A 13,117-nucleotide genomic window follows, 5' to 3' on the forward strand; every position below is an offset into this window, starting at 1 on the left:
TCATTACTGAAAAGCGCTCCGCTTTTATTGCAACTACGATCCTCACCGGACAGCAATGAATAGCGGTTAGCATTCTCAGTCTTTGTAGCACAGGTTCAGAATCTTGAGAATCCTTCTCTCGGTTCAGCTGCGAAGACGTAGGTTGCATTTTCTGTACACCTTCGTCTTCAACGACACATAGTGTTGTTTCTCCTTAGCCGAGAATCAACTATACTATGAGATATCTTGCCATCAAGGACCTCGGTCCTCTAGAAGGCAATTGACTTTCGCCTGTTGGGCACATGCCTTAAGAGAGTCATCACCTTGCCTTCTGGCATCGGTGACGAACAAATTATTTGTTTAGTCTCTTGGCAGAACCCTTTTAAGGCGAAGGTCACGTTGACTTGCTCGGGTGCTTGGACAACTTGCCTCCTACCGAACGCAGTCAGTCTGGCAGCTGTCAGAGCGCCCAAGTCTGTTACGAACTTCGCTTGTGGACTTAGTTCGGTTGTTCCATAAAATCAATCTTTTCTTCGTCCTAACGGCTTGTCACAGTACCCATGGGGACCATCGACACCCACCATTGAGTGTCGGTGTCCTATCCACTACCGAGAAGAACAACTTCGCTGCAGACGGAATAGACCAGTATGGGTACAGGACATCACCGAAGTCGAGAAGAGGGTTAGGTCATACGACCATTCCCTTCTTCTCCTCTAGGTAATTGCATGACTTTTCCTGCGAAGTCAAGCATCCAGGGATGGGGATTCGTTGACGCTCGATTTCGTACCGAATTCGTAGCGAAGACTCTGAACCCTTCGGTTCCTGACGATCGGTTAGAGTCCTTCACAATCCCCTCCCTAATGGACTTCACCGCCTTCGATGCGAAGGAGATGCTGCTTTGTCCTGTGAAAGCGCGACCCGCGCTTTCTGAAGAAACTCGACATCCCAGGATGAGTGTTTGAAGACTCTTCGTCAGCACCAAGATGACCTAGAAGTACACTCCCCTGAGTTACACAAGAAACTTCTCCATGGCGCAGGTACTGAAGGCAGGGGTCTGGTACAACCAGACCACCGGCACCTCCTTCTACCTTTGGATATTGCCCACAGGTCCTTGGATCGTTTCCTTAGGACCCGTGGTGGCTGCCTCAACACGTTTTGTCTAGCTAACCCTCCAGACCCTTCGCAAGGCTTCTCTTCCTATCTTTTTTCTCCCCCTCTACCTGTGGGTAGAGGGATACGGTCATCACCTTGCTGGATAAGGACGAGATGCCCGGTGAGCTACTCGACAGAGCCCCATCCTATCCCTTTCACTAGGGATGGGGAGCGGAATATCCACCACTTCCTCCTACAAGGGGGGGGAAGTGGATGCCAACAAGAGACAAAGCCATAACTTTATGTTGCCTCTTGCAAATAGAACTTGTTCTTGTTTGCTGGTACGAAGAGATAGCTTGCCTCTCTCTTAGTACTTGGTCCAGAGGTCTGACCATTGATCCTGCAGTGCACACCCCGATCAATCGGACAGAGGCTTGGATCCCTCCCTCGCTCTTACGACCAGGGAGGCATTCCAAGGTTGGGCGAACACCAGTCTGTTCACAAAAGACTCAGATTCCTCCCACCAAGAAGTGAGTCTTCCTATTGTAAAAGGACCGAAGGTTTGTATGCCGTGTCGGAACAAATGACAATTTGTCCAAAATTGCATTTTTCCTAACTATACAAACCTGAGGTCCTTTTACACATAGCCCCACCTCATGCCACCCCTCACTCTGCAGTTTTTGCTTGGGCCAAAAGCAAAAGTGATTTGTTTACCTCCCAGTCGCGCGCGCGCGCCTGTCGGACAAGCAGTTAACTACCGAACCCCTTGTTCGAAAGCTTACGACCTATCCAGCTGCCGCTAGTACCTTCCTATTGTAAAAGGACCTCAGGTTTGTATAGTTAGGAAAAATGCAATTTTGGACAAATTGTCATTTTACAAAGTTGCTAAAAAAGGTATAGCTGTAAATAGAAGGAAAGGAGGCTTGCACTTTGCAAAGTACCTTTATTCTTGTTATAATGTGTTATGCTCATACTTAAGTGCAAACCATATTTTAGGAAATGCTTTTCTTGTACAGTCAAACCTCAGTTTTCATACGCCTCTTTCATATGTTTTGGTTTTTGTAGACTTGTTTTTTTATTTATTTATTTTATTTAATTTATTTATTTATTTATTTGTTTAATTTTTTTCATCTCGGTTATTATACATTTCCTCAGTTTTCGTACATTGAAACGCTCCATCTGGGGCCCAGCGTGTGACCCGGCCCCGTATTGAGCGCCCAAACAAAGCATCACATCTTCTTTCGTGATCCATTCTACTTTTGTGTTGATTGTTTTTGTGCTTTTTTATTGGAGTACAACTGCTAATTGTGTTAATTGTTTTTGTGCTTTTCTATCCGAGTGCAACTGCTAAATAAGCCATCATGGGGTCAATGAAAGTTCCAATTGCTAACCCTTCTAAAAAAAGGGCGATAAACACTATAGCATTTAAGAAAGAACTCATAGCACAGTGTTGGAGGTAGTTTCATGACGATTTCAGTGAGAAAATGCTTACAACAAGCGCTGCTGTTACCAAAATTAAGGCCAGCAGAGGCTGGTTTGAAAAATATAGGAAGCGAAGGGGCATACATAATGTACCTACTTCAGGGGTTAAGGACATGTATGTTGGTAAAGCGTAATGATGTAAAAAATTTTGTGGAAAATTATCATCCCAAAAAAGTTGTAATCCGTGTCTCCAACATATTTAATGACAATGCTGTGTTTAACTTAAGGCAAACTTTAAAGAAACACCAGAAATAAATGTCTGTGGACAGTTTTGTTGTGTGCCAGGGGTCTAGTAACTCTCAAGCTGATCCTAGTGCCAGTAAAAAACGAAAAGGGGAAGTAACCTCAGATAGTGCCAGTATAAAACAAAAAGAAGTAACCTCAGACAGGTCCTTGATACCTGAAGCCCTTCTAGAGGGAGATTCCTCTTCCAAGCTATAACGTCTCCTCCTTCCTCTCCCCTCCTCTCCACCTTTCATACGCTAAAATGTGTTTTCCATAAAGGTAAGAGTGATGGTAAATGGTCATTTATTCATTTCATTAGTCATTTATATTTATTTCTCATTGTTTTCTGTATGTAAAACTGTTTATTCCCTATAAAATGTATTTTTTATTAATATTTTTGGAGTTCTGGAACACATTAATTGTATTTACATTATTCTTTATGGGAATTGTAGTTTCTGTTTTCGTAAGTTTCGGATTTCCTGGGAGGTTCTGGAAAGGATTATGTACAGAAATTGGGGTTCCATTGAGATAGGCGGCTTTCTTAGCTACATTTCATATCTGAATTAGTGTTCCAACATAGTCAAGAACAAATTTTAGTAGGCTACTTTTCACTCTTAGTGATGAAATGATTTGTAGTTTTTATTCCTAAACTTTCCAGTTGCATGACTTAGTTTTGAACCCTAAAATTTCCAGTTGCATGATGTAAACAGTAAGTATTGTGTAACTTCAGCAATACATAAAATGACTCATTCAACTTTTGCAGGCTGACCTTAGAATGTATCGTGACCGTACCAAGGACGTCAATGTTAAAACCATAAAGAAGGTGGTGGAAGCTAAGGCAAGGAAACAGCGTCGTATAAAGAACAGAATGGAGAAAGCAAAGAAGAAGGCCGAAGTAATCACTAACAATGAAGAAATGTCACAAAGAGAAAAAGCTCAAGAAGTTAACAAGTAAGTTACTGCATGCCTAAGAAAATTTTCATTCTAAAAATATTGTAATGTGGAGTACAAATAATTGATAAATTCATTATTTCTCATACAAGCATCTAATGGCATTTAAATTTGTGAGATTGAATTGAAAAGTGTAGAATATCAGAAGTGGTTAGTGTCATTGCAAACATATTTTCATGCATTCTGTTAATGCTTGTCTAATGGTAAGAGATGAGACATTTTGAAATAACTAATAATAATTATGACAGCTGAGTTGATAATGACAATTAAAACATGACAATTTGTCGAAAATTGCATTTTTCCTAACTATACAAACCTGAGGTCCTTTTACATATAGTCCCACCTCATGCCACCCCTTACTCTGCGTTTTTTTCCTGGGCCTAAAGCAAAAGTGATTCTTCACCTCCCAGTCGCGCTTCACGCGCAGTCAGACAAGCAGTTAACTACCGAACTCCCTTGTTCGAAGCTTACGACCGTCCCAGCTGCCGCTAGTTACCTTCCTATTGTAAAAGGACCTCAGGTTTGTATAGTTAGGAAAAATGCAATTTTCGACAAATTGTCATTTGTTCCGGTACAATATACAAACCATCGGTCCTTTTACAATAGGAAGACTCACTTCTTGGTGGGAGGAATCTGAGTCTTTGAGAACAGACTGGTGTTTGCCCAACCTTGGATTTCCACTTCTTCCCCCTTGTTGGGGGAAGTGGTGGATATTCACTCCTATCCCTAATGAAAGGGATAAGATGGGGCTCGGTCGAGTAGCTTACCTGCATCTCATCCTTTCCAGCAGGGTGACGACTGTGTTCCTCTGCCCACAGGTAGAGGGGAGAAAAAGATGGGGAAGAGGAGCCAGTCACACTCATTCACTCATCCATTCTACAGTCACACCAGGAGTCGATGCTGTTCTGCCTGCTAGGGGCTGGGTTAGCTACACAATGTGTTGAGCAGCCACCTCGGGTCCCAAGGAAAAAGTATCCAAGAACCTGTGGGGAATATCCCGAAGGTAGAAGGAGGTGAAGGTGGTCTGGTTGGACCAGACCCCTGCCTTCAGGACCTGCGCCACGGAGAAGTTCTTGCGGAACGCAAGCGAAGGACCAATGCTCCTGACTTCGTGGGCTCTCGGACGGAGCGTACGGAAGTTGTGACTACCATCAGCTTCGTACGTCCTCCTGATCACCTTACGCAGCTAGAAAGAAGCGTGTTCTTGGATACTTCTTTCTTGGTCACCCCGGTGCTAACGAAGAGGCGTGGACACTCAGGCCTGAAGTGCCGAGTTCTCTTCAGATAGCGTCATAGCACCCTCACAGGACATAGCAGCATCTCATCCGAATCATATTTGGTGAAGTCCAATAGGGAGGGGATTGTGAAAGACTCGAACTTGTCGTCATTGATCGACGGATTCTGAGTCGTAGCTACGAAGTTCGGGATGAAATCGAGTGTCACAGATCCCCATCCCCTGGAATGTTTAACGTTGAAGGACAGACCATGAAGTTCTCTTACTCTCTTTGCCGATGCCAGGGCCAGCAAGGAGAGGGTCTTGAGGGTCAGATCCCTGTCTGACAACTCTCGGAGTGGCTCGAAGGGTCTTCAAGTCAAACTCCTAAGGACAAGAGTCACATCCCACTCAGGGGGCCTGAGTTCCCTGGGTGGGCAAGACCTTTCAAAGCTATTCATTAGCAAGGAGATCTCGAACGAGTTCGAGATATCCACTCCCCTCAGTTTCAGGACTAGTGCCAGGGCGGATCTATATCCTTTGACTGTGGGGACAGGGAGGAGCTTTTCTCGGCGAAGAAAAACGAGGAAATCCGCTACCTGCTGAAGAGTAGCTCTGAGAGAAGATAGACCCCGTCTACGACACCAACCACAGCAGACGGCCCACTTCCCCTGATACACAGCTGCGGGGGACTGTCTGACATGTCCAGCCATCTCTGTTGCTGTGAGAAAAGCCTCTCGTTCGCAAGAGATGGTGGATAACATCCAGCCGTGAAAATGTAGAGACTGGACTGCTCGGTGGTACCGTTCTACGTGTGGCTGGGCGAGAAGGTTGTGCCAAGGGGGAATCTCTCAGTTTTTCTGCAAGCAGAGCCAGCAGGTCCGGATACCAAGCCATTTGGGAGCCACCAGGATCATCCTGAAATTCGGGGTGGCCAGCACTTGGCTGATCACCTTGCGAATCAGGCTGAACGGGGGAAAGGCGTAGGTGAAGAGGTTGTCCCACGGATGTTGAAGAGCGTCCTCTGCAGCTGCCCATGGGTCCGGCACGGCTGAAAAGAAAACCTGAAGTTTTTGTTGTGCCGGGTGGCGAACAGATCCACTACACAGGTTGAAGAGCCTTTCCGCCATGTCCTGGTGTAGGGACCATTCGGTCCCTATGACCTGATCCCGACGGCTAAGCTTGTCTGCTACTACATTCCTCTTGCCTGGATTGCAGCATGCTGACAGCTCTATCGAGTGAGCCACGGCCCACTTGTGCACCTGCAGCATCAGCTGGTGCAACGGGAGAGACACTAGCCCCCCCTGTTTGTTGACATATGCCACTACCGTGGTGTTGTTGCACATCAACACCACCGAGTGTTCCATCAAGCGGTCCCGGAACTCTTGGAGAGTGAGGAACGCTGCCTTGAGTTCCAGGACATTGATGTGACGGTGCTTGTCGTGATGGTCCCACACTCCTGCAGTCAGCAACTCCTCCAGGTGTGCGCCCCATCCCTCGTTTCATGCGTCTGAGAACAGCAGCATCTCGGGGGGGGGGTAGTGCGAAGAGGCACTCCTCTTAAGAGGTTTCTGTCGTCTAGCCACCAAGCTAGGTCCTTCCTTACCTCCTCCGTGAGGGACAGGGGGAAGTACGGTGGGTCCTCTGCCTATGACCAACTATCCTTTAGTCTCCACTGGAGATACCGCAGGTGAAGACGCCCGTGAGGGACTAACTTCTCGAGTGACGACAGGTGGCCGATCACGACTTGCCATTGCTGAGCTGACTGTTCCTGCCGAGACAGGAACCGGTCGGCTGCCTCCCTGAATCTGCTGATCTGCGAGTCTGCGGGGAAGACTCGCCCTGCTACCGTGTCGATCAGCATACCCAGGTACTTCATCCTCTGCTTGGGCTCAAGACCGGACTTGTTGAAGTTCACCACGATCCCCAGATCGCGGCAGAACTCCAGGAGTCGATCCCTGTCCCGTAGCAACTGCGAGCAGGAGCTCGCCAGGACTAACCAGTCGTCGAGATACCTCAAAAGACGTATCCCGGACGAGTGGGCCCAAGCAGACACCAGAGTGAACACTTGCGTGAACACCTGTGGGGCGGTTGATAGACTAAAGCAAAGTGCCCTGAATTGGTACACGGTCCCGTCGAGGATGAAGCGGAGGTACTTCCTGGAGGATTGATGGCCGGGTATCTGGAAATACGAGTCCTTCAAATCCACTGAAAGCATGAAATCGTTCTCCCAGATGGAGTTGAGCACGGAACGTTCCGTCTCCATCGTGAACCGAGTCTGGTGAACAAATCGGTTCAAAGGAGAGATCTATCACCGGGCGCCAGCCCCCCGAAGACTTCTCCACCAGGAAAAGGCGGCTGTAGAAGCCCGGTGATTGATCCCTGACGATCTCTACAGCTCGTTTGCTCAGCATGGTCTTGGTCTCCTGTTGAAGAGCTATGTCCTTTGATGTTCCTGGGACGCAGCTTTGAAGATGGACCAGGTTGGAGGTGAGGGGTGGCCGAGATTCGAAGGGTAGTAGATATCCCTCCCGAAGGACGTCTACTATCCAGGTCTCGGCACCGTAGCACTGCCATGTTGCCCAATGGCTCGCCAGGCACCCCCCCACTTCCGGCAGCAGGTGAGGGGGAACACCGTCCTTAGCGTTTTCCGCCTCTCTTCGACTTCTTCCCTGCCCCTCCTCGTGAGAAGGAGGGTTGGGAGGGGAGCTGATGACGACCTACCCTAGCAGAAGTTGAAGGAAGAGTCTTCCCTCGGGGCTCAGACGGGGGCAACCGTCTTAGCAGCCGAGGAAGCGCTAGCCAAACTCTTGGGCTTGGCCGCAGTTACTCGAGGCTGCCCAGAAGCCTTCGAGACTGCCTGGTGTACTAAGCAGTCACTGTCATCAGTGCGCTGTCTTTCTACCGCAGCGTCCACCATCTCTCCTGGGAAGAGAGAGGAGGAACTCTGAATAGGTCCGTTGCGAAGTCCAAGTGCCGCCTCACGCCCGGCCGCCCTGGCTACTCGGGTAAGGACTGCATCCCTACGGCGGAGTACCAGGTTGGCCCACAGGGTTACTGTCTGGTGGGCGAGGTAGGAAATAGCCCTACCTCCTGAACGCCGAGTCCCCTTCAGGAGAAATATTCCTGGAGGTGGCTGTGACTTTAGACACTGTGAGGGACCACAGGAGACTGCCTGGAAAGCCGCCATAGTGGTGGATTCCAGGCCTAGTGCTTCTTGCTGCGAGAACCAGAGGTTCTCTGACAGGAGCGGCTGCAGAGAAACTCCCGGAGTTAGCCTGGCTAGCTCCGGGTTCACCTGTTTTGGCGGCATTGGATCCTCGGATGGCACGTAGAAACGCTGCTGTCGCAGTAGAGGAGGAGGAAGTAGCTTAGATGACCTGCCAGACTTCAGTGAACCCTCCTGTCCGGAGATGAGTGACTCCACCTGGTGTAGCACAGAGTCGGCCAGCTCTGATCGCGGCAGACCCATCGTCGGTTTGGGTTCCTTCTTCGGACCCCAAAACGACTCGAGCCGGGACGTGGGAGCGGCGATCCTTCTCCGAGGTCTTTGTGCTGACGAATCAGAGCAATAACCTCGGCAAAGTTCCTCTGGATCTCTGGAGTGACGGCATCTTGAGGAGTAGGACCGTCAAGTTCCTCCAGTAAGAGCGACTCCCGAGATCCTCCTCCTTCAGAAGGAGGAACGGCGACAGACCCCTCTCGGTCTCCTCCTGTCACTTGCGCGTAAGACCTGGTCAATCCTAAGACCGTGCCTGGCACGTATGGCGTTGTGACGGGATCGTGAGGGGCGCCCCCCTCACGATCACTCCTTGGTGCCTCACCCTTCCCAGTGTAGCCCGAGGAAGTTGAAGGTACGGGAGAGGAAGACCTGACGCTCCCCCCTCGCTCACTGGCAGTACCGGTGTGCTTGGAGGTCTGCAGCCGCTCCCCTGGGGCGAGCAGCTGGTCCCCCTATCAGTCCGGTCCTGGTGGGAGCGGCGGTCAGGAGACCTACAGAGACCACTGTCGCGGTGAGACCGGTGCGTGTCCTCGCGGCGCATTGAACCGCTGGTACCAGCCGAGGCTGGCGCCAGCGATCGGGGGGCCTCTTCCCAGCCTCAGCCTGTGGCCGGTCTGGGACCGTCACATCAACCCGGGTGACCGGCTGGTCACTGCGAGAGCAGCCACTGGCTTGGTAAGAGTCACCTGAGCGGCTCTCGCCAGCCTTCCGCTCCGTGCCTTGATCCTGGCGCTGAGAGAGCTCTGGCGTCTGGTTCTTGGCTGCACGGCCACCCGTGGGCGACCATACACTCGGTGCCTCTCGCGGACGAGAGGCCGAGCCGGAACCTGGTGTAGCGGCAGCGCCCCTAGCACCAGGTGAGGAAGTACCGGTGTTAGCCGGTACCCCTCTGGTCCCCGTCTTCTTTTTCCTTGCGGAAGTAGAGACGGGCCCTGTTCCCGAAGGAGCAGGAGGACCAGCGGAAGGACCCCCCGTCCCACCGGGGTGGGACGGGCCCTTAGAAGTTCCCGAAGGAGCCTTCTTAGAGGGGGAGGAGGCAGCCTTCTTCTTCCGCGGCTTGGAAGCCTTGGAAGTCGAAGGGGAAGAGGCGGCAGCAGGCGACGATGAAGACGACACCTTCCTCCTCTTCTTCTTCTTCTTCGTCAGCTCCCTCAGGACAGACGTCGAGTTAACCATCCAGGATGGAGCCGGGGCTGCTGTTGCCGAAGCAACAGGGCCTGGCTCCACCTGTCCGGAAAGACCAGCGTCTGGAATGACGTCGGCAGGTGCGGGAACAGCAGGAATAGTGACAGCGGCAGGTACGGCAGGTAGAGCAGGTAAGCCAGGAGACGGGGCAGCAGCCAGCGACATCCTGGGTACTGGCGGCAGGTCCAGGGGCGAGCTCTTTGGGCAACGGAAGTCCGGGGGAGGCAGCATGAAGAACCCGGGCGGCGGCGGCATGCCCCTCCTCGGTACGGCAGCAATCGGCCCCTGCACGGAGGCTGTAGGAGTCACCGACATCACGTGGGGGGTATATACCAGGTAAGGAGGGGCGGCGTACCCTGGAGTAGAGATCGTGGTGGTAGTGGTGGTCACCGCTCCATGGGTGACCGTCCCAGACCCCGCCAGACGCTGGAGCAGCCCCTGGATACTTGGCACGCCCTGCAGTCCCAACGACGCCCACACCTGTCAAGGTCGTCCCCCACGGCAGAAGCACCTGCGGAAGCAACAGTCGGGTACACAGGAGGGGTTCCCCCTCGTGCGGGAGGGTCGTACCCCACCCCGAACGAACAGAAGACCCCGAATACAACTGTACGTTGGGGTAACGAGCGCCCTCCTCTACGCTCGACAGATCGGGCGAAGAGAAGGACCTCGAAACCCCCCCCCAAAGGGCCAGAAGGGGAAGGTGCCATACGTGGGAGCTGAGCCGGGAGCAGGAAAGACGACGAAGTATCGGTAACCAAAGGAGTCGCGGGAGAGCTTTCCGACCACTCCTTGGCAGGCCTTCGTTTCTTCCTACCCTCGTACAACACCCACTGCACCTTTGACCAATTTACACAAATGTCACACGGCTCGGCCCGAGAGCATTCGCACCCTCGGCACCGAGCGCAAAGGGCATGAGGATCTATATCCGGGAATGAGCGGAATACTCCACACTTGCGGCCTTCCACTCCGGGGCACACTCTCCGGTTGAAGGGGGCGGGGCGCAGGGATAGCTCCATTCCTTGATCCATAATTATAATGATATGAAAATGAAAAGAAAGATGTACTACTTACAATTTTCACTTTCACACACAAACAAACCAGTTGAAGAAAACACAATAATATCCAAAGCATACGACGAAAAAGCGGGCAGAGAGCGATGGCGAACACGTCCTCACACCACACGGCTGAAAGCAAAAGTGATTCTTCACCTCCCAGTCGCGCTGTGTGCGCACTGTCGGACAAGCAGTTAACTACCAAACTCCCTTGTTCGAAGCTTACGACCGTCCCAGCTGCCGCTAGTTACCTTCCTATTGTAAAAGGACTGATGGTTTGTATATCATACCGGAACAAAAGTAATTTCAAAACAAAAAATAATATAACATTAATTAATATGAGCATCATACAGAAAAATAATATTCAAAGCAGGAAAAAGCCAAATTCAAGTGTATAATGCCCATTTACTTGATTTTCCTGTATGATGCTAATATTAATTAATGTTATATTATTTTTTGTTTTGAAATTGTTTATTTTAATTGTCATTACCAACTCAGCAGTCATAATTAACCCCAGTTGCATTGTTGGTAGGCTGTAACTGCTTTCATTTTTTTACTTCCTGAATCATGTTAGAAAAGCCTGAGAATTCTCTCCACTTGCTACATGAGTTAAATAATCTTAATATTTTTTATCAATTTTCTTCATTTTCTTATCATAGCATAGTCAAATATTTCTTTTTGTATCCTTCACTGATTCAAATATTGGTCATCACTAGTTACTATACTGCAAGTTGTGTCTTACTGCCCTCTAGTATGTGTTTTGTCTTAGCAGATTATAGTGTGTTATAATATCACATGTCGTAAGAGCTCAGTTCAGTAGTTAATTTTATATCTATTGTTCAAGCAAAAAAATTGGTGGCAGTCGCTCTGCCCTGATACCTATTAAAAAAAAAAATTTTATGCATCAGGAAAGAAAAACATCTTGTAAATTTTTTTCAACTTAACCTCGTTCTTCCAGGTTGTATAAGAAGGCGATGGAACCCTTGAAGAAGAAGGAAACGAAGTATGTAGTGATGAAGAGAAGAAACCTTGGACACAAACCCAAAGGCATAAAAGGACCATACAAAATGGTGGACAAGCGCATGAAGAAAGACAGAAGAGCAGAGAAAAAAGCTGCAGCCAAGAAGGGGAAACATGCGAAGCCTAAGGCAAGGCCACAGAAGAAGAAAGGCAAGAGAGCATAGGAAAATAATGTTAAAAATGTATAATGTACTGTATATGATGTTGTTGACGATTTGTGCATGCTAAGCAGTTGTATCAGGGTACATTTGTATTAATGCATAGAATATTCCCTTGAAAATCTACTGAATGAATGTATTTTAAACAATGCAGTGTGCGGTTGTAGTTATGTGTGTTAATTATCTCATGTATTTGTCATAAGTTAATAAATGTTACAGTTTATATAGGGCCTGCATAATTTCTTATCATATTTCAAGGTACTTATTTGTTTTCATTCTATTTTATTGTGCTGGCTCTCAAAATTTTTCAGAGTAAAATTATTTTTTTGTATGTCATAGTGTATAAATTAAGATTTTTTTTATTTGTTTCTTTCACACCTTATGCATTGTTGATTTTATGAAGAGAAAAGTACAAAGTGCAAAAGACCTCTAAATCATTCCCTTGGATTTGGAACTGAAAAAATTGTATCATCTCAAGATATTTAAATACGTATAAATTTTTTTAAATATAGTGTACTCTGTTGGATAATTATAATGGTTGACCAACGTAACTTCTCGTTAGTTCAGTTATGAAATTTTTTATTTCACAACAGACATGAATTATATTTAATGTTATTATAACAGTATCAATAAGTTATATGTGGAATGAAAAGTCTCTGGGAAAACCTTGTAAGATTGAATTTTAAAGTTGAACACATTCTTCCTTAAAATGCACAAATGAAGATCAATTGTAGAAAGTTACATGTGGTTAAGATAATATTCATTAACTGAAATATGATATTTTTATGATAAAATAATGTTTTACGTATACTTACCTGGTATACATATAGCTGTAGTCTCTGACGTCACGACAGAATTTCGAATTTCGCTGCAGCGCTAATTGACTGGTCAGGTGATTCCTGTACCCCCTCCCTCTACCAGCGAATGTAGAACTACCACAACTAAACCTCAGAATTTTGATGCCTACCTGTCCATATGAGGGGAGGTGGGTGGCCTCTAATGATGTAACTACCAGGTAAGTATACGTAAAACATTATTTTATCATAAAAATATTTTTACGTATGCAACTTACCTGGTAGTTACATATAGCTGATTGGCACATTTTGGAGGTGGGGCCATGGCAGCTAACCATATTTAATGAGGAATTTCTATTGGAATTTAGTAGTTCTCTTTTAGTCCTTACCTTTTAAGATAGCTGACTTGAAGGTTACTGCCTCTTAAGTCTGCTGATCTTGAAAGCATTGACGAAGTACGTGGA

The 13,117-nt window shown here is 48.1% G+C and overlaps 1 protein-coding gene across 1 annotated transcript in view; it reads left to right on the forward strand.

The window, feature by feature from the left end:
• The window catches only part of LOC135223993 (pre-rRNA 2'-O-ribose RNA methyltransferase FTSJ3-like), a 90,166-nt gene extending 77,949 nt beyond the window's left edge, over window positions 1-12,217 (forward strand). Inside the window, exons 15-16 of the mRNA XM_064262915.1 lie at window positions 3,542-3,729; window positions 11,640-12,217. Of these exons, the coding sequence (XP_064118985.1) occupies window positions 3,542-3,729; window positions 11,640-11,865 (414 nt within the window). The 3' untranslated portion in view covers window positions 11,866-12,217. The remainder of the gene's footprint in view (window positions 1-3,541; window positions 3,730-11,639) is intronic.
• Window positions 12,218-13,117: the final 900 nt, after the last annotated feature.

Source organism: Macrobrachium nipponense, chromosome 10 (genome assembly GCF_015104395.2).
Source record: "Macrobrachium nipponense isolate FS-2020 chromosome 10, ASM1510439v2, whole genome shotgun sequence".
NCBI lineage: Eukaryota > Metazoa > Arthropoda > Malacostraca > Decapoda > Palaemonidae > Macrobrachium > Macrobrachium nipponense.